Below are 18,943 nucleotides of genomic sequence, written 5' to 3'. Positions count from 1 at the left end.
TTTCAGCTCTGTCTACTTTCTTTCCCTCAATTTTGTATTTGTCTTTGGCAATTAGTAAGTGCCCCTCCAACCCTCAGGCACTAGTCATTTCATTTAGGCTTCATAACCGGCGGCGCCATTTTAAAGACAGGCCGAATATTGAAGTGGAAAACTGATTAATACTGTAGAGCGCAAAGTCATCCAAATAAATACACAGAATGAAAAATAAAGCTCGCATTTTAAGTGAAATGAAAGCTGCCTAAAAGTCCAGGACATAGCAAGGGCTAAATTGATGTTGCTTGGTGTTGCCAGGGCAACACATTTCCCTATTTTCTATCTCGCTCGTGCCCTCTCTCTCACACACACACACACACACACACACACACACACACACACACACACACACACACACACACACACACACACACACACACACACACACACACACACACACACACACACACGAGTCTCCTGCCTATTTTCTCAAGCCAACGTGCTGAGGAAGAGGAGACAAAGCAACCGGGGTTGCATGTTAAAAAGCCGGGGTCATTATAAAAAGAAACACTCCTCTGTAATCTTACTTTCAAATTCATGTCGTGGAAGGTAAAAGAGATGTGGGGAAGGGATGGAGGGTTTGGGGAGGGCGGGGGTCAATAGAGGCTGTGATCATCTCTGGTGCCGAGGAGCTTCTGGTTTTTCTTAAAGAACAAAACATTGTGGCCAATGTTTTAGCCATGAGCGAATTTATTTTGGAGTATGAATCAAAAGCAGGCTGGTGGGCAGTGCGGCTCGCCGGGTGAGACCGACCTGGGTTCTCGCGTTTACACTTGTTGCACTGAAATCACACTGAACGCTCTTCTCAGAGGAGGTCGTTTTTGCTCCACTCGCGACCGTATTGAGTCAGAGCAGAGAGAGAGCGAGAGTGTCACTTGGTTAACGAAGCTAAATGTGGCCTGCCGTAAGGCCACGCCCATGTGTGCAGATCATTCTCTGCCCGGGCCCGATGTGGTGATGAACTGACGTCCCTCCCCCTAGCCACGACCCAGCACAGAGCCGTGAACATGTTGGGTTTGGAAAGCGATGGTTTCCACGGGAGCAAGACTGGTCGTTAGCGAGGGACTGAGACGTGGACTCACAAGATCAGCGCGCTCTCACAGGGCACACGGAGCGCATGAAAAACTGGAGCATGAAAATAAATAGTACCCCAAGGCCACTAATAACTCCAAATGAGCCATTTTTTTGGGATGCCCTTTCCTTCGCCTCAATTAAAAAACCATAGTCCAGCACCGTGCTGCTGCATTGCACCATGACAACAGAGTATTAATCAAGTCCTTTTGCTGGGAGCTCTGTGCCTCTGCTTTCTATCTCCTCCGAGCATACTTTGGCCTGCCCATTTTATACCTCTCCCCGGGCACAGAGACATTTAATTGGATGAGGAAGGCCCAGAGGTGTCCGATTGGTGTATACATCTCCAGTTCTATTATTAGGTCAATCCCATGGTGTCACACACAGTCCGGAGACCTGCCCAAGGTCGGACCTTGATGGCTTCTCACCACATTGTCAACATAATGCCACTCCCAAACACACACACACACACACACACACACACACACACACACACACACACACACACACACACACACACACACACACACACACACACACACACACACACACACACACACACACACACACAGCTGCCAGGCTTACAAACCCGACTTGGTTTGAGTCTTTCAAACCTTCCCCGGCACTGGGAAAAATTTGCTGGTTAAATTCAATTTAAATTCAGACCATGGTGTTGAAATAACATCAGGAAATGCACTCACCAACATGTTTTTAATGGTTAAGCTTTTATCTTGGCACGTGAATACCACTTGCAAACAGTTTATCACTCATGCAAATCAAACGCCTGCACACACAAACGCACCTGGGCTTCGTGCTTCCGTTGCTCCACGCTCCAGTCTCCCGTGGGCCCACGGAAAGACTCCAGCTTCTGCCTCATGGTCTGCAGCCATTCATTCAGGCTCAGCATGAGGTGGTGGAAGCCCTGGTGCTCCTCAATGCTGTGCTTACTCTCGCCCACTCTCACCTGGGACAGGAAGGAAAAGAACAAAGAGAACCTTCCTTAAAACTTCTGCCCGATGGAACTTTTGCCTCCTCTTCATTTTTTGTGCCGCTGCCGGCGTCACTTTTGTTTTGAATAGTTTTTGTCACTAACCCTTTCTGTTCAGGATGATTCAAAATTAGGAGTCTACTCCAGAATAAAGTGGGTGTTTGGTGATGAAAAGAGAAGCAGAGGGTCTTCCTTTCAGAATATCCTCAAAGTGGTGGATGTTTTTTATTTTTATTATAATTATTTGTTATATTATTACTACACAAACCACATAATTTCAATGCATGGCGGAGTGAAAAAGAGTGCAGCTTTAAGGCAAACTCCGAGGAGTGCGTTGCTACTCTTACGCCAAACAATGAAGGCCGAGGGGTCAGACTTTCTGAAGTATAGATTCTGACTAGTGAGGACCGCAATCACACCTCGATTGGGGTGATGGTGGATGAAAAGTACTCTGAAAACTACTCTGGTAGAAGAATAGGTCACTCAAGTCAAAGTATGCAATCACCATGTTAAAAAAATCGTACTCTGTCCTTTTCGTATAGCTAAAAAAAAACATAATTTTAGTTTTGCAAAAACTAGCCAATTAAGGGTATTGCATGTATCTAAATTATCTGTTTTAAAAAGGGAGAAAATAGGATATTTGCATTGGAATGCAGTATAGAATTACTCTGAATAGGTACAGAATGCTCAAAATTCTTAAACAAGTAAAGTACTTTCCAACAAAAGTGGGATAATAGAAATATAGTTAAGAGAGGATCACCGATAAGTTAATGTTGAGCATGGTGGCACGCACTGTTTACTTGTCTCTGGCCAGGCCATTGTTATTACCCTGATCTATTATTTACACTTCAGGGTAAGCAGGGGTCTTCTTTTAGACGAAGCAAACAAACAGAATCCTGAATAGTGAAATCCTTGACATTAGTACTGCTTCATAATGCAGCATCTCCCAGTTTGGCACGTTTTGATCTCCATCCACCATGAACATTTGTTCATATAATGTAATAAACATTACCCGAACGAAACCATTGACCCAATGTTTGAATTTGGCATTCATCTGAGTAAATAAGACGCTAAAATCTAAAAAAATCATATGATGCCAAGCTTTGAAGACTTAAAAGAAGTGATCAGGATTCTGGCACATGTTGGCCTACTCTGCCTGCATGTTATTACCCGACGCACATCTCTTTGGATTAATTTCTGTGAAAGCGCCGATGGTCTGGGAATGAATGGCACTAAATGCCCTGATGAGGGAGTTATTTTTTCCATCGCTTGAAAAACATGGTGAATTCCCTCTGATCATCATGTTTTGCATAGCATGTTTACATTCAGGGCACTAAGCAGACGCTTTGGTCCTGAGCAACTTACAACCATTCATAAACATGTTCACACACCAATGGCGAAGTCAACCCTGCAAGGTGACAGCCAGCTCGTCAGGAGCAGTAAGGGTGAGGTGTCGTGCTCAGGGGCACCTCAACGCTCGAAATGGAGCCAGGGATCAAACTAGCCACCTTCCGGTTACATGTCAACCTGCTCTTTCTCCAGAACTATTGCCGCCCCACATGTCGCCCAATGGTCATGTCGTCATGTGACCTCCGAGCGTAGTTTGAGCACATAAGAACACTTTTGAGGCTTTTTTTTTGCACTTTTTGCATGAAACACACTTGAATAAATAAATGCTATCAAGATCCCATGGAGAGATCACCATCACTTAGATTCCTTGAATATTGCTCCAACACAAAGGCAAGATTCCACTCACACTTGAGAAGCAATCACGCTCAAAAGCGAGGGGAGGATCTTGCACTTGTTTTGCTGGCTAACCACAGCACAAAAGGTGTTATAGGTGGTGGATTTTTCCCGAAGATAGGAGGAAGCTAAAGGCAGAGGATTATGCCACTTTTGGCTATTTTCCAAGGTGCTCTCTGCAGGACAGACTAGTGATGTGTGCAGGGTGTTTGACTCCCAGCTAAAAGGTTCTGGGTTCAAAGACGATGGGAGACTAGTTTGAGCAAGATGCCCGAACCACTTACCTGCTCCTTAATGGCATGCATGCATCTGAAAATCACTAAATAGCTTTGGATGAAAGTGACTCAATTGTAAATCATAAATAGCGATAGACTCTGAAGCATTCACATGAATCACATCTCCATTCCTAACCTCTCTAGTTGTGATCACATCAACCCGAGATTGCATGAAGAATCCATTGAAAAGAGTCATCATTGGCCTCCTCAACTCATCTGAAGGTCTGCATCTCCACCACGGCCTCACCTGTACTGCCTTGTAGAGGGATTTCCATTCAGCAGAGAGTTTGTCAAACTGGTTCCTGTTGGTGGCACTAGAGGAGACTAGGTTCTCCAACGCCATGATGTGGGCCTCGCAGTCGTCCAGGTCCTTCAGGATCACCTGAGGAAGCCGACCCACATGAAGCACAATAAGCTACCTCACCACCACCCGTCTGTCCAGGGACCCTTTCCACGAGGTGCCATAGTATGACAAACATGCTCAGAACACTAATCATGGGTCTACTACGTTTAGGTATCGCAGCACAGCAAGTTGACTTATCTTGATAGACATACACAGTACCGTTCAAAAGTTCGGGGTCACCCAGACAATTTTATGTTTTCCATGAAAAAACACTTAACAGTTTTTAGCTGTGCTAACGTAATTGCACAAGGGTTTTCTAATCATCAATTAGCCTTTTATCACAATGAAGGCCTGCCTCAACAATGTATCATTAGAACATAGGAGGGATGGTTGCTGGAAATGGGCCTCTGTGTACCTATGTAGATATTCCATAAAAAAAAAATCAGCCGATTCCAGCTTGAATAGTCATTTACAAAATCCACAATGTCTCGACTGAATTTCTGATTAATTAATCTTCATTGAAAAAAACAAGGACATTTCCAAGGGACCCCAGACTTTTGAACTGCATTGTATATACATGAAGGCCACGTAGGCCTTTGGGTCGTATAGGGACGGCGTTAACGTAGCGAGGGGTCTGAGCAGGCAACGCAGCGTCTATGCATGAGTGTTTAAGCTCATCTTCACTGGTTCCTTCTACCAACCGTGCGCTGGCGCACGAACGGAGCACAGCCGTTATTAATCTCAGCAGCGACACCGGTGTTTGTGCTACGAGGACGCCGCTGTGATGAGGGCTTATTGCGATGTAGCAACCATCCGTTATTACACAATATCATAGTGCTTTAATGAACCATGCCGAGGCGGCCCGCTCACCAGGGTTCATCAACAAGGAGAAAGGGACCTGACCATTTGATTATCGTCGCTGAAGTTAAAACCATTATAAAAGGATCTGTGCAGTGATGATCGGTGTAGTCACCTTGAGGATAAGAAAACAAGACATCGAAAAGGGTTGACATCTATCTATCTCTCTCAAACACACACACACACACGTATTGACAAAGCCACATTCAGAGTAACCACAAATCATGCATTGCTATGCTACACACACACGACCCGCCCCTCTCTGCGTTTCAATTGTCCCTTGCAAGTTTCTATCTTTGTAAATTGTTATGGCTTCAGTGTTTGAGTGTCCACCAGCCGTTTCATCCTCAATTCTATTTTGCCATTTCTCGACCCATCAAACACTATAATCGACACTGATGGGGTGTGATGTGCAACAAAACAACAACACACAACAGACAGATGCAGGCATTTGGAGTACAAATGTGCACGGATATCTTTGGCCAAAAGGTTATGAATTAACTTACTATTGTTGAAAACATGGTCATAGTGAACACAGACACATCCCCCCATTCAGGTGAGGGCTGGGTTTGCTTTTTTGTGTGTTTGCTTTGTCGCTGTTTTTGTGTTTGTTTGGCCTTCAAACCTGCATCTTTGTGTCGTCTTAACCCCAGGAAGGCCACCTAACGGGTTATGAGGATCTGAATCAACAGAAACCCCCGGAGAAAGCCCTCACCCGGAGCTGCTGGGCCTGGCCCTCCTTGGAGGGGACGTCTGGCTGGAGCACATCGACCACCGCCAGCCTCTGCTGGAGCTCGCTCAGCATGCAGCGGATCCCCTCATGGGCAGTGCCAAACTGCTCTGTCCTGGACAGCACGGCCTGAGAGAGGACGACACACAGGAGCTGGAAAACACCACTCTTTGATAACCACCGATGACCTTTTGCAGATTTCCATGGTAGCAAAGTCAAAGCCATGAGCCAACATTAAGAAAAGGGACACCTTACACTCCCCCGAATGACACCCAACAGCCCACAATGCATTTTATGGTCTGTTGGCGACCTGGCTTGGGGAAAGAAAGCCATTTAGCGAGCAACAGCATGTTAAATAGTTGGATGTTCAATTCCCTACAGTCTATGAAGCGTTTCAGACATGGATTCTGAAATCCAAGTGAAGACACACTGGGGGGTTGGACGTCAACAAAGACTGACCGTCGATATGAGTTTGTTGTGGTGAGGGAGTCATTATTTATGATGTTTGTTTTTGATGTTCGTCGTACATCGGCGGTCGTTCAGACACCCCAAACCTTCCCCAACCTCCCCCTCTCTCTCTTACCTGAACCTGGGTCTTCCTCTCCAGGAGCTGTGTGTGGAGCAGCTCCCGGCTGTTTGCGGCGGCACTCAGTTCGGCCCCCAGGCCCTCTGCGCGCTGGGGCCCGAACAACGGGGCCAGCAGGTCAGCCCTGCCCTGCAGCAGGTCCAGACGCTCCTGCAGCTGGACACTCTGCTTCAGGAGATGCTGAGAGAGAGAGAGAGAGAGAGAGAGAGAGAGAGAGAGAGAGAGAGAGAGAGAGAGAGAGAGAGAGAGAGAGAGAAAGACAGAGAGAGACAGAGAGAGACAGAGAGAGAGACAGAGAGAGAGAGAGAGAGAGAGAGAGAGAGAGAGAGAGAGAGAGAGAGAGAGAGAGAGAGGAAGAGAGACTTTCATCATTATTATTTTGTATCTTAAGTTGCATCTTACTTTATATCTTATGCCTTGGTAACCCTTTGAATCGGAATCAGAGACAGATGGACAGACACACCGAGACAGACAAAGAGAGATACAGACAGAGAGACAGAGACAGAGAGACACACAAACAGAGACAGGGTCAGGAACAGAAACAAAGACAGGGAGAGAGACTTGGATAAAGGATGCATGCTGCCCTAAATGAACAAAGCAGGGAGTATGGGCTGGATCCATCATCAATATTGCTTTGTGAGGATATGGGTACATTAGCCATGAGCGGGCTGCCCCGCCTGACACTTACTTTATATCTTTGGTTGACTTGCTTGATTCTAGCGTGTTGCAGAAAGGATGTAACACTCCCTTTATTATCGCCTGTGTCAATGTGTTTGCAGAGTAGGAAGATGGAAAGTAAGCCATCAACAGGAAGTAACAAAAAAAAAGATCACATGCCAAATTCAGAGTGCTCAATGGGATGTCTCATTAAAAAGCAAGAGCTTATGGAGAGGCAAAGGAGTGAGAGAATCACATCATTGTATTTGATTTGCATGATTTTGTGTGTGGGTACTTGTATCATTACACACATTTGTAAGGTAATTAATGGGAAAAGGCAGTCCATGTGATAGATGATCAGTTATGAAAGCTCCTAACATCAAGTCAAAGGGATCTTTGTTGGGGGTAATTTGCTGTAGTGGCTGGTTGAAGCACCATTTGTGTGTGTGTGTGTGTGTGTGTGTGTGTGTGTGTGTGTGTGTGTGTGTGTGTGTGTGTGTGTGTGTGTGTGTGTGTGTGTGTGTGTGTGTGTGTGTGTGTATGTGTCAGATTCCGAGCAATTCAATACATTTCTATGCTCAAAGAAAGATGGAGTTTGCTGAATTAAACTTCTGCCTGTCGCCTTCCAACCTGATCTAGTGTGGTTTCATCCATCTCTTTTGCAGATTACAACGGACTGGGTTCTGGTCTTCGCCAAGCTCTAGCTAAAAGGATCTCCACCTAGCAGTAAAGCGGTCAACACATGGACGCCAAGCAAAACATTGGGTGTTGGAATATAGCCATCCATCAGAAGGGTGTTGCGCACACACACACACACACACACACACACACACACACACACACACACACACACACACACACACACACACACACACCTGGTGCTTCAACAAGCCATTACAACGGTTGGTCATAGAACGTCAAGCTAAGCTACGATCTGATCGGAGACCTTTCAGCATCAACCGGGTAATTTATGAAATAGTTACAGTATATCTTTGAGCGCTGCGCCAAGGTGGAGAATCTGAGCGGTCCCCTACACCAAGGTTAGGTTAGCATCAACGCTAGATGAGATGACAGCCCATCATGTCTTGACCGCTTAACTACCAAGTGTGTAAAAGGGAGGCCTGAAAAGAAACAACTATCTGCACGTAATCCAAGGAAGGCCCATGCGCTCCAAATGAAGTTCTGATATTAAGATACTTCTAATACTTAATCTAATTTCAGTTAGTGCAATGATTTACCGGAATAATTTTTCAGATTGTGCCTCAAGAAATGCTGTTTAAATTGTTTTAAAAAAGGATGGTTTCGTTTGAACTGCACAAATTCAGACTACTGATCGACCTTCTAAAACTGCAAATTAGATGAACAAATTGGATTTGATTTTTGTTAAGTGAACACCAAAACAAGGAAGCCCTTGAGGATATATTACGAGTTCAAAACACATTTTTCTGTTTTGATTTTGTAGCTCAGTTAACAGTTTACCTGCATTTTCTTTAGCTAAATATTTGAATATTGAAAGGCCTTCAAATACCAATCATTAGTTTCCTGTGTAAGTGTTTGAACACAATGATTGGTGATGGAATTGGCTGCAACATTGGCTTGGGAACCAATTGGCATTTTTGTTTTACTTCACATAAAAAATACATTTCCACCAATGAAAACACACCAATTTGGGCAGAATTAGGTGTTTGTCGCTCATCGTGTCCAGGATGGGGAACCCTAGACCCCCGCTTCACGTACCGGCCCCCCCCCCCCACCTCCCCCTGCCAGACTCCCTGCTACAGCATGTCCGTAGACTGTGATGCAAGGGGCCATCTACAATCTTGCCTAGGGCACCCAATTGCTCAGGGCCGGCCCTATCAAAGACCTTTCTAAGTGCCTATTTAATTTAAATCAATTAATTTAAATAACATTTATTAGCAATGTCATAAGCCATGCGGGTCACCGCACCAAAGCCCCGTTGGAAATCTAAAGGGGCAAGGACATGGATCAATCCTGGACTGACTTAATCAAAAGCCTTCCCTTTTTAAAAATCACTGCAAGCATCATCCTCCTAAACATAAATGGAGAAATCAAGTTAAAAGTAATTGCTGATCAAGGATTCAGAATACAGTATCAAGGATCTGGCAAAATAAAAAAACCTCAAACTGATGTTTCTTTTTACAATTATTTAAAATCTTTAGAAATGTTGAAGGACTTTTATTATTATTGTAAGTCAATTCAGTAGACTTCTTAAAAATACAGGACCCGAGGACACTCTGGGGGTTTTGTCAAGCCTGAGCATGAAACTCGCTACCACTGTCAGCTCATCTCCTTGTGAACTCCCTACTGGCGCCCACACAATCAAAACAAAACTTCACGTTGGAGGAGGAGGAAGGGAAGGTCCCCCTAAGCCAAGGTGTTATACGTATCATCAATACTAATCTAGGGTTTGAAAATAGGAACATCTAATTTCAACAATGGAAAAACCCCTCCCTTCATTGACCTTTTGATTTCCTCTTCTCATTGCTTGATGGACGATTTATTTTATGTTGCAATGCTGAGCAAGAGCCATGTCTAAAACTCTGGTATTCAGTGTCACATTACACTTAATGGAATGGGTTTCCCATCTAAGAGCCGTCACACCAAATCAAATGGCACTGCCTACCGCACCCTTTGCAAAGTCTGTGTTTTCATATATTTTCTATTATTTATATCTATTGAATATATTTCTAATATCTTACTTTATATTGTGTGCTGTTGATTTTTTATTGATTTAGTTTTATTGTTGTATATTTCACTTATATACCACAGCAAATTCCTTGCATGTGAAAGCCTCCTTGGCTACACTACCTTTTCTGACTTTATTTGAAAGTCAAGCCTGCAAATACAAATGGCAAAGTGTTAGGATTAACCTTCACAGTAAAAGGTTAGCCATTCAAATGTTAAGCAGAGTAATGTGACACAGAGGATGGGGGCAGGGTAGTCTAGTGGCCAAGGCATTTCAGGTCGACCCCCAGACAAAAGGTTACAGGTTCCAACACCAATGTTGGCAGTATACTAGTAAAATAACACACTGCACGTTCCTTGGATGAAAGTGACTGAATAGTGTATAATTGTAAATGACCAACTATTAATTAGCAAAGGAACTGAACAGCCCAAATACAAGACATATTAAAGAGAGATAAAAGACAAAGAAGATTGATTGTGTGTTGTAGCCTGAACCTTTTTTAACAATAACCATTCATTTTGCTCCACAAAGATTTTCCTTCCACTAAGGATATTATCCCTGCAGCATCGCCCCACCCCAAGCCTTGTTCTGAACGCGGGCATCTATAATAAGGCAAATCCCATGACCATCTCCCTTCACCGGGTCTCTTGAGGTAAGCCAAATGACATGCATTTGATACACTCACCAGACATGAGCCAAACTGATGGCTCTACTCATGCATTTGAATAGTAAGACTAGTCATCGACTTTGTACAATTATAAATTGCTACCATCTTGCACAGGACCACTTGCCTAGATACTCACCTTTCACTAGACAATGTGGATAGCAGAGTAATCATTTACTCTCTGAAAAAGTAATTTAGCTTGCAATGTGCCATCACCAAAAAGTATTGGCGAACACACAATTCACTCAAGGTCATGCTTCCACAAGTATTTTATCATAAAGTGAATTGAAGGAAAATATATTTTGCTCAGTGCCCTAATGTGCATGTTTGGACCCATCTTTATTATTTCAACAAGGAGGGATCTCTCAAGCATGCCTACTGAAGGTTCCTTCACTGATAATCAAGGTTGTTTCCTTGCTATTTTTGCCCCAGGGTTACAAGAGATAGCTGTAAGGCCCTCGGAGACTAACTGTGATAGATAAATAAAATTGAGTTGACATGATAGCAAAATAAGTATGGCCCTGGAAAATACCAAGCAAAAGATTGTGCAGATGGGTGGGTATTTACCTCAATGTTCTGAACCAGCATGGCGATGTGAGAGAAGTCTGTGACCTCGGCCGACACCTCCAGGACCTGGGAGACGCCCTTGCTCCATCGGCTGTAGGAGTGAAGGGGGTCCTGGAGCACCTGTCTCAGGCTGGACTCCGACTCTGAACTCAGCCTCGCTGCCCGACATTTCAAGCTGGAAACACACGTTTAAAAAAGCAAAGTTTCAACAAACATTGTGAAGTAACCGAAAAATAAAAAGATTAATTGACAGGGGTTTGGTGGGTAGTATAAGTGGCTTAGATGCAGTGTGTGAAATATGGGATAGTCCGGGGGGGTGGAGCCCCCCCGTTTTCCCATGAGACCCCCTGAAAGCCTCAAAAGCAAAATTTGAGGGGGGTCTAAATTTAACAGAAAAAAAAATTACATGTATATATATTTTTTTTTATTGTCACTTATGTTCACTTTAATGTTTGGAAGCTCACCATGTCCAGTATTCACGGTTCAAAACATTTATTCACAAAGATGAGATTTTTTACCAAGCGGAGCCAGACAGTTCTGTGTGCACATTCAAGATAGCCATATTTGCCAAACAGAAGAAAGACCTAGGGCCCTATCTTGCATCCGGCGCAATTGACTTATGGCGCGTTTCCACTGCAGGGTGCGGAACGGATCGGTTCGCAAAGACCCTTTCAGGCGTTTCGCCTCGTTTTCAGTACCCCAACGGAGGAGTCCTGAAAACGAGGCCAAAACGGGTAGGGCTAAGTCCGGGTCACGCCCACTTTTGGCGGTGGAAACGCAACCCGTACCGCACCTTTGCGAACCGATCCGTTCCGCACCCTGCAGTGGAAACGCGCCATTAACCACTGGCGCATGCGTCGTTGCTAGTTTGCAACTGGCGCAGAGCGTTCTTTTCCCTCCTGCACCACGCGTCGGTAAATTAGAGAATCTCTTGCGCCCCAAGGGGCGGCTCGGCAAAAGGAGGAGGCGTGTTCTGGCTCAAACGTTCCCTGGTTCTAATTTGACGTTTCAGAAACCACTTGCAGGAAATACCTGGTTTAAAGTTTTGTGCGTCGTGCGTTGTTCAGATGCTATTTTAAGGGCGCATGCATAATGTTGCTTGTGCACCTCGCGCATACACTTTGCTTCTCTCATCTCCCTAGCCACACATTCTTGGTAAATTATTTGGGAAAGAACAGCTGATACAGCGGTGATAAGTTGTACTTTTAAATCAATGCATCTGCAAACACCGTACAGCTAACACATATTTTCTTGACACAGACATTGTGTACATGCCCATAACTTTAAGGATTGATGAGTACTTGATCGTGAGAAAACATTGTTTTACCGCGAGTGAGTGTTAAAAAGAATGAATGAATGCGGGCGCGCGTGTGTGTATGTGTAACACACACGTGTTTGCGTCCATCTGTTTTAACACACGCAAACTAAACACGCAACGCATAATACAGTCCAATGTATATTAACGGGGGGACACATGCATGTTAGGAACACAAGTCGATAACGATAATGCATACAATACTGATAAGAAACGATGTTTATAATATATTGCGTAAATATCACATGCATGTTAGGAACACAAGTCGATAACGATAATGCATACAATACTGATAAGAAACGATGTTTATAATATATTGCGTAAATATCATTAAATAGAACCACATTAAATAGGACTCAGTATTTGAAGTTGTGGAAGAAAACCTTATTCCATGTGTGAATTAGGCAATATTAATTGGCCATAAACTGAGCCATTTGAAGTTTGAAATTCATGTGCATCTGTCTCATCGGAGACTGCAGACTCGCTGTCAAAATATCAACTCGTCAGATTCAAATGCGCTCAAGGCTCTTAAATGGGATGGGAGCTGGCACTCTCATTGGTTTATTGCACGTTACGCCCAAACCACACCTACGGGTAATTAGGCTACTTCAGACCCACCCTTTTTAGATTTGAGCCGGGCGCAAGAGTCATTTTTCGCAACGGTAAACTAGCAACATCGCTATTGAACCGCCCACAAAGCTACTTGCGCTTGGCGCTTCTCACTTGCGTTTCAGACCGTTAAAATAGGGCCCGTAATATTGACAAGTTATACTAAAAACTAGAGCTGTCAGTTAAACGCGTTATTAACGGCGTTAACGCAAACCAAATTTAACGGCGTTAAAATTCTTTTTTAACACACGCAAACTAAACACGCAACGCATAATACAGTCCAATGTATATTAACGGGGGGACACATGCATGTTAGGAACACAAGTCGATAACGATAATGCATACAATACTGATAAGAAACGATGTTTATAATATATTGCGTAAATAACACATGCATGTTAGGAACACAAGTCGATAACGATAATGCATACAATACTGATAAGAAACGATGTTTATAATATATTGCGTAAATATCATTAAATAGAACCACATTAAATAGGACTCAGTATTTGAAGTTGTGGAAGAAAACCTTATTCCATGTGTGAATTAGGCAATATTAATTGGCCATAAACTGAGCCATTTGAAGTTTGAAATTCATGTGCATCTGTCTCATCGGAGACTGCAGACTCGCTGTCAAAATATCAACTCGTCAGATTCAAATGCGCTCAAGGCTCTTAAATGGGATTGGAGCTGGCACTCTCATTGGTTTATTGCACGTTACGCCCAAACCACACCTACGGGTAATTAGGCTACTTCAGACCCACCCTTTTTAGATTTGAGCCGGGCGCAAGAGTCATTTTTCGCAACGGTAAACTAGCAACATCGCTATTGAACCGCCCACAAAGCTACTTGCGCTTGGCGCTTCTCACTTGCGTTTCAGACCGTTAAAATAGGGCCCGTAATATTGACAAGTTATACTAAAAACTAGAGCTGTCAGTTAAACGCGTTATTAACGGCGTTAACGCAAACCAAATTTAACGGCGTTAAAATTCTTTTTTAACACACGCAAACTAAACACGCAACGCATAATACAGTCCAATGTATATTAACGGGGGGACACATGCATGTTAGGAACACAAGTCGATAACGATAATGCATACAATACTGATAAGAAACGATGTTTATAATATATTGCGTAAATAACACATGCATGTTAGGAACACAAGTCGATAACGATAATGCATACAATACTGATAAGAAACGATGTTTATAATATATTGCGTAAATATCATTAAATAGAACCACATTAAATAGGACTCAGTATTTGAAGTTGTGGAAGAAAACCTTATTCCATGTGTGAATTAGGCAATATTAATTGGCCATAAACTGAGCCATTTGAAGTTTGAAATTCATGTGCATCTGTCTCATCGGAGACTGCAGACTCGCTGTCAAAATATCAACTCGTCAGATTCAAATGCGCTCAAGGCTCTTAAATGGGATTGGAGCTGGCACTCTCATTGGTTTATTGCACGTTACGCCCAAACCACACCTACGGGTAATTAGGCTACTTCAGACCCACCCTTTTTAGATTTGAGCCGGGCGCAAGAGTCATTTTTCGCAACGGTAAACTAGCAACATCGCTATTGAACCGCCCACAAAGCTACTTGCGCTTGGCGCTTCTCACTTGCGTTTCAGACCGTTAAAATAGGGCCCGTAATATTGACAAGTTATACTAAAAACTAGAGCTGTCAGTTAAACGCGTTATTAACGGCGTTAACGCAAACCAAATTTAACGGCGTTAAAATTCTTATCGCGCGATTAACGCAATTATTTAATAAAAAAAAAAAAAAAACTTTTTTTTTTTTTTTTGGCTGAAAACAAAGAAGCAGTAGCCTGACTGCTATGTTTAAAATGACATTTGTTCAAAGCAGTCGTTTAATTGCACTATAGGCTCTTTTTTTGTATCGTCCTGTTTTGATCAGTGTATATGCCAATGTTGTTATCAATAAAAAATCATTTGCACAAGGCAAGCCGATGCACTTCACCATGTTGATAAGAGAATTAAAATGAGAAGAATTATGGGACAAAAAAATCAAGGGATATTTAGCATAGAAAAAGAATTTGCGATTAATCGCGATTAATTAGAGTTAACTATGACATTAATGCGATTAATCACGATTAAATATTTTAATCGCTTGACAGCTCTACTAAAAACGCTAAATCAGAGCGTATCACTCACACACTTTGGGTCTATTCTAACTTGAGGTAAGAGGCTATCGTTTAAATCTTTTCAGTGACTGAATTGTGATGATAAAACTGATTGTTGTGCATAAGATAAGAGTGTGTGCGACTGTGCGCGTGCATGTCCTTTCCGAATTCGGCATACTGCATTATGAAGGCCTTGTGGTTGGTTGTGGTCTTAGTGAAGCAGCCAAGCCGTGGAGTTTGAGAACTTTGAGTGATTGTTTACGTGCGTGCGAAAGAGAGCGAGAGCGAGTGCGAGAGATAGAGAGCGTGCGAGAGAGAATGAGCGCACCTGCCGTGGTGATGTTTGGTTTGATGTGAAAATTGTGTCAGCATCTGCCGTGACGAATGTGCTTTGTGTATTTGTTCAATGATGTATCTGTCTGATCGTATTTGCTGTAGATGGATTGTTAAATAATGTCACACGATCGGTCTTACTGCAGGCTTTCATTTGCAAGTGCACTGATTCCGTGCCAGTCTCCGATAGGCTATACCGGCATTTATTCTGTTGTTGATAGCTCTTCTAAGTGCGCCATATTGGTGCCAATTATTTTTGTGTTTGCATTGTAATGCACAACTTTGCCTCTCCTTGTTATAAAACAACTTGAATCCAAACAACATTAGCCAATGCAGCCTCATATGTCAGTGCTGTCAGCAGGCTGCATTGGCCAAAGTGTTGCTTTACGAATTGGTAAAGCAATAGCATATCGGATTATCAAAAATTGTTGTGTGCGTTTGTTGTCATGTAGGCTATAGACTGATTGCTTGCTGCAAGTTGCAGCAAGCAATCAGCCTGCAACCATGAAATATTAATGTTATAGCCCTACAGCATATTGAGAAAATTTAGATCGTATTGCGGAAAAATTGGGGGAATATTGACAGGTATTTCGCACACTGCTTAGACGTATGGCGAAACAGGGCTGACCTGCCACCTTATCTTGCACAAGCATTCATCTCATGTTTTCACACAATAGACTTCGCACACAGCAAAATCTATTATAAAATGCAAGGTTTGATCTGTTTGCTTGTGACTGCTTCGTATTGATGTCGGTTTTAAAAGCAGTGACAGTTATTTCTAGCATCTTGTCTTTTTTTTGATATTTTATTGTATGAACAGTGTCAAAAAGTGTTAACTTTTAATTACACTTGCTAGCCTCTTGAGCTTTTGGTGGCATAAATTGGACGAATGCTGAGGAATAAACCCTAGGATTGCGACATGGGAATGGAACCATCTTCTCTGACGCTTGCTTGATGCAGCACTGCAACAGGCAACATGATGATTTTATCAAGGCGGTTTCGTCTTATGAATCGAAATGTGGGTAACCTTTTTAGTACTGGTTTAAAGAGTAAATACAACACTACAGGAAAAACAATATAGACAGAACGAACATGTTGTGTCTTCAACACTTTAAACCCATAAACGCAAGATACCAAAGATAGAAAATGCAGAGCCTGATTCTTGGTTTCACCGTTGGGAAAATCTGTAACACAGGAGCATTCTAAAACTGTGCTTATGCAAGAACGTGTCACATCCACCCAATTGCTGATCTTAAGCACCAAAGAGTGTGTAGATGTCTTGGGCTCAGTCTCGCAAGCGAGTGATGTTGATGACACGTCCGACAGAGGGTTAAGCTTCGAGGACACTTGTAGTGGAACGCGACGGTGTGTGGCGCATTTCATATTCAACATTGCTCATTAGAACTTTCCAACACAACGACGATCCCAAAGGAAGTCTCACAAATTGGTCATAGCCACGAGTTCCTTGAACTCTTTTTGACTTGCAAATTTTGACTTGAATTAAAAACACAATCTCTTTATCCGTTCCAGGCTACAGTATCATGTTGATATAAAGGGCTCATTTCAAGTCAACGAAAACTCTTTTTTCATTATGCAATACTTAAAACATACAGATGAATATCATATTCTGTTTCTGCCAAGTCATTTCCCCCAAAATTCTACGCACTGCTTCTTTAAGCAGCTAACAGAAATAGTGTACAATACCATAAATATATTGTGCGTTGTAAGATACACTTATGGCTTACAAATAGCTCATTCCCAGTAACAAGTGTGACTGAGCCCTACTTATTCCTCAGATTGTTTCCTCAGCGCAGGCCCCTGAACTGATGCTTATTTGAATTCAGAGCAGAGAGACGTGTCCTCAGCGGCTGCAGTTGCTGCTCTCCGTCTCCTCGGAAGATTTCAGATTTCTAAGAATATCATAACACACTTGAGAAAGCCATCATGTTTTTAAATAGTTTACCGTCAAAGTAAGTCAAGCAACGTCATGTTATTTATTCCTATTTTTTTTACGCGGCTGTCGAGACGACCAAACAACCTTAGCACAAATTTGCAATGTATTTGTTATGGATATAAAACAGAACCACAAGGACGGGATCCGCGCGGCAACGTCCCGGAAGAGACGCGTCCCTACCTCTGATGCTCCTTCATCACGGCCAGGACGTCGTCCGACAGGTGGCTCGAGTCCTCGGAGAAACGGAACAGGTCCTTGAGCTGTGCCTTGAGGTGCTCCACCTGAGGCTCCTCAGACGTCAAGGTGTTCCTCACTCCCTGAGAACCAGCAGAAACAAAAGAACACATACAAAAACAGCCATTAGTGCTTCGGCCTGAGTGACGTTTTGCATAACTTGTAGTACTTTGGTGTTAATGCATATTTATGAAATCATGCTGCCAGCCTTTACTGACGGAGACACCAATTGTTCGGTGTCTGTTGAAGGAGGCAGAAATGGATGGTAAATACTCATCTTGTGTATCTTGTAACAGCCCTATGCACACATTTAAAAAGCTCCCAACTTGTCAAATGAGGATGATGAGTGTACGTTTTTAGTATTTATTTTTGCTACTAGTTTTAAGACAAAACAACATTTCGCAACAAGAGAATTTGACACGACTGAGGTGGATGAGGCTATGAGCATGGGACCAGCACAAGTATATGGATTCATTTTTTGAATACACATCAATATTAGAAAAATTAGGCTATACTGTGAAGGCTAGAAAAAAACGATCAAATGAATAACCATAAAACCTTTCTGCCATATGGTCTACACACCATATGGCAGGAAGGATTTAAGGTTATTCATTTGATTCCATTCATATACATATAAATCGAATGAAAATAAAATATTCAACAAATAACCCCTTCCCTTAGTGCCCAGTCTTTATGAAAGCCATGAATTCTACAATAATAGTGTTTCTGTGGTGCTAGTTGTAATGGAATTGGTCCCATCGAGCAGCATTGAAGAAATCACTCAGTCGTTTCTGACCATAAACACCACAATATTATTATTTTTAGCAAGTTAGCGCAAGCGGCTTCGATGGATAGCCGCCTTTACCCGAAAATGTTGAAAGATGGTTTACGAACAGAAAACTCACACAAATGTGATTTGTAGAGGAACTGCTGCAAATTAAGTTTGCAAAGAGCAGATGCATCCGGTCTCCTGAGAGACGGCTCAGCTATTATCATACAGCATCAACCACCCGTCAGGAAAAGGATTCCTGGATTACATTTATTCACAATGAATCTCCATTTCAATTGTGCATGTGTATAGCGTTTTATAAACCCATACCTTTACAATTAGTCTTTTGGTTGTCACAA

General features: G+C 42.8%; 1 protein-coding gene across 4 annotated transcripts in view; it reads right to left on the bottom strand.

Moving 5' to 3' along the window:
- The window catches only part of syne3 (spectrin repeat containing, nuclear envelope family member 3), a 44,017-nt gene that overhangs the window by 10,618 nt on the left and 14,456 nt on the right, over positions 1-18,943 (bottom strand). For all 4 annotated transcript variants that reach the window (XM_030356535.1, XM_030356538.1, XM_030356537.1 and 1 more), the window contains exons 7-12: positions 17,762-17,898; positions 11,223-11,397; positions 6,625-6,807; positions 6,027-6,170; positions 4,358-4,492; positions 1,907-2,068 (exon numbers count right to left, since the gene is read on the bottom strand). In XM_030356535.1, coding sequence (XP_030212395.1) covers positions 1,907-2,068; positions 4,358-4,492; positions 6,027-6,170; positions 6,625-6,807; positions 11,223-11,397; positions 17,762-17,898 — 936 coding nt within the window. The remainder of the gene's footprint in view (positions 1-1,906; positions 2,069-4,357; positions 4,493-6,026; positions 6,171-6,624; positions 6,808-11,222; positions 11,398-17,761; positions 17,899-18,943) is intronic.

This window comes from Gadus morhua, chromosome 5 (assembly GCF_902167405.1).
Source record: "Gadus morhua chromosome 5, gadMor3.0, whole genome shotgun sequence".
NCBI classification, from domain to species: Eukaryota; Metazoa; Chordata; class Actinopteri; order Gadiformes; family Gadidae; genus Gadus; species Gadus morhua.
This window is presented reverse-complemented; position numbering and strand designations above follow the sequence as displayed.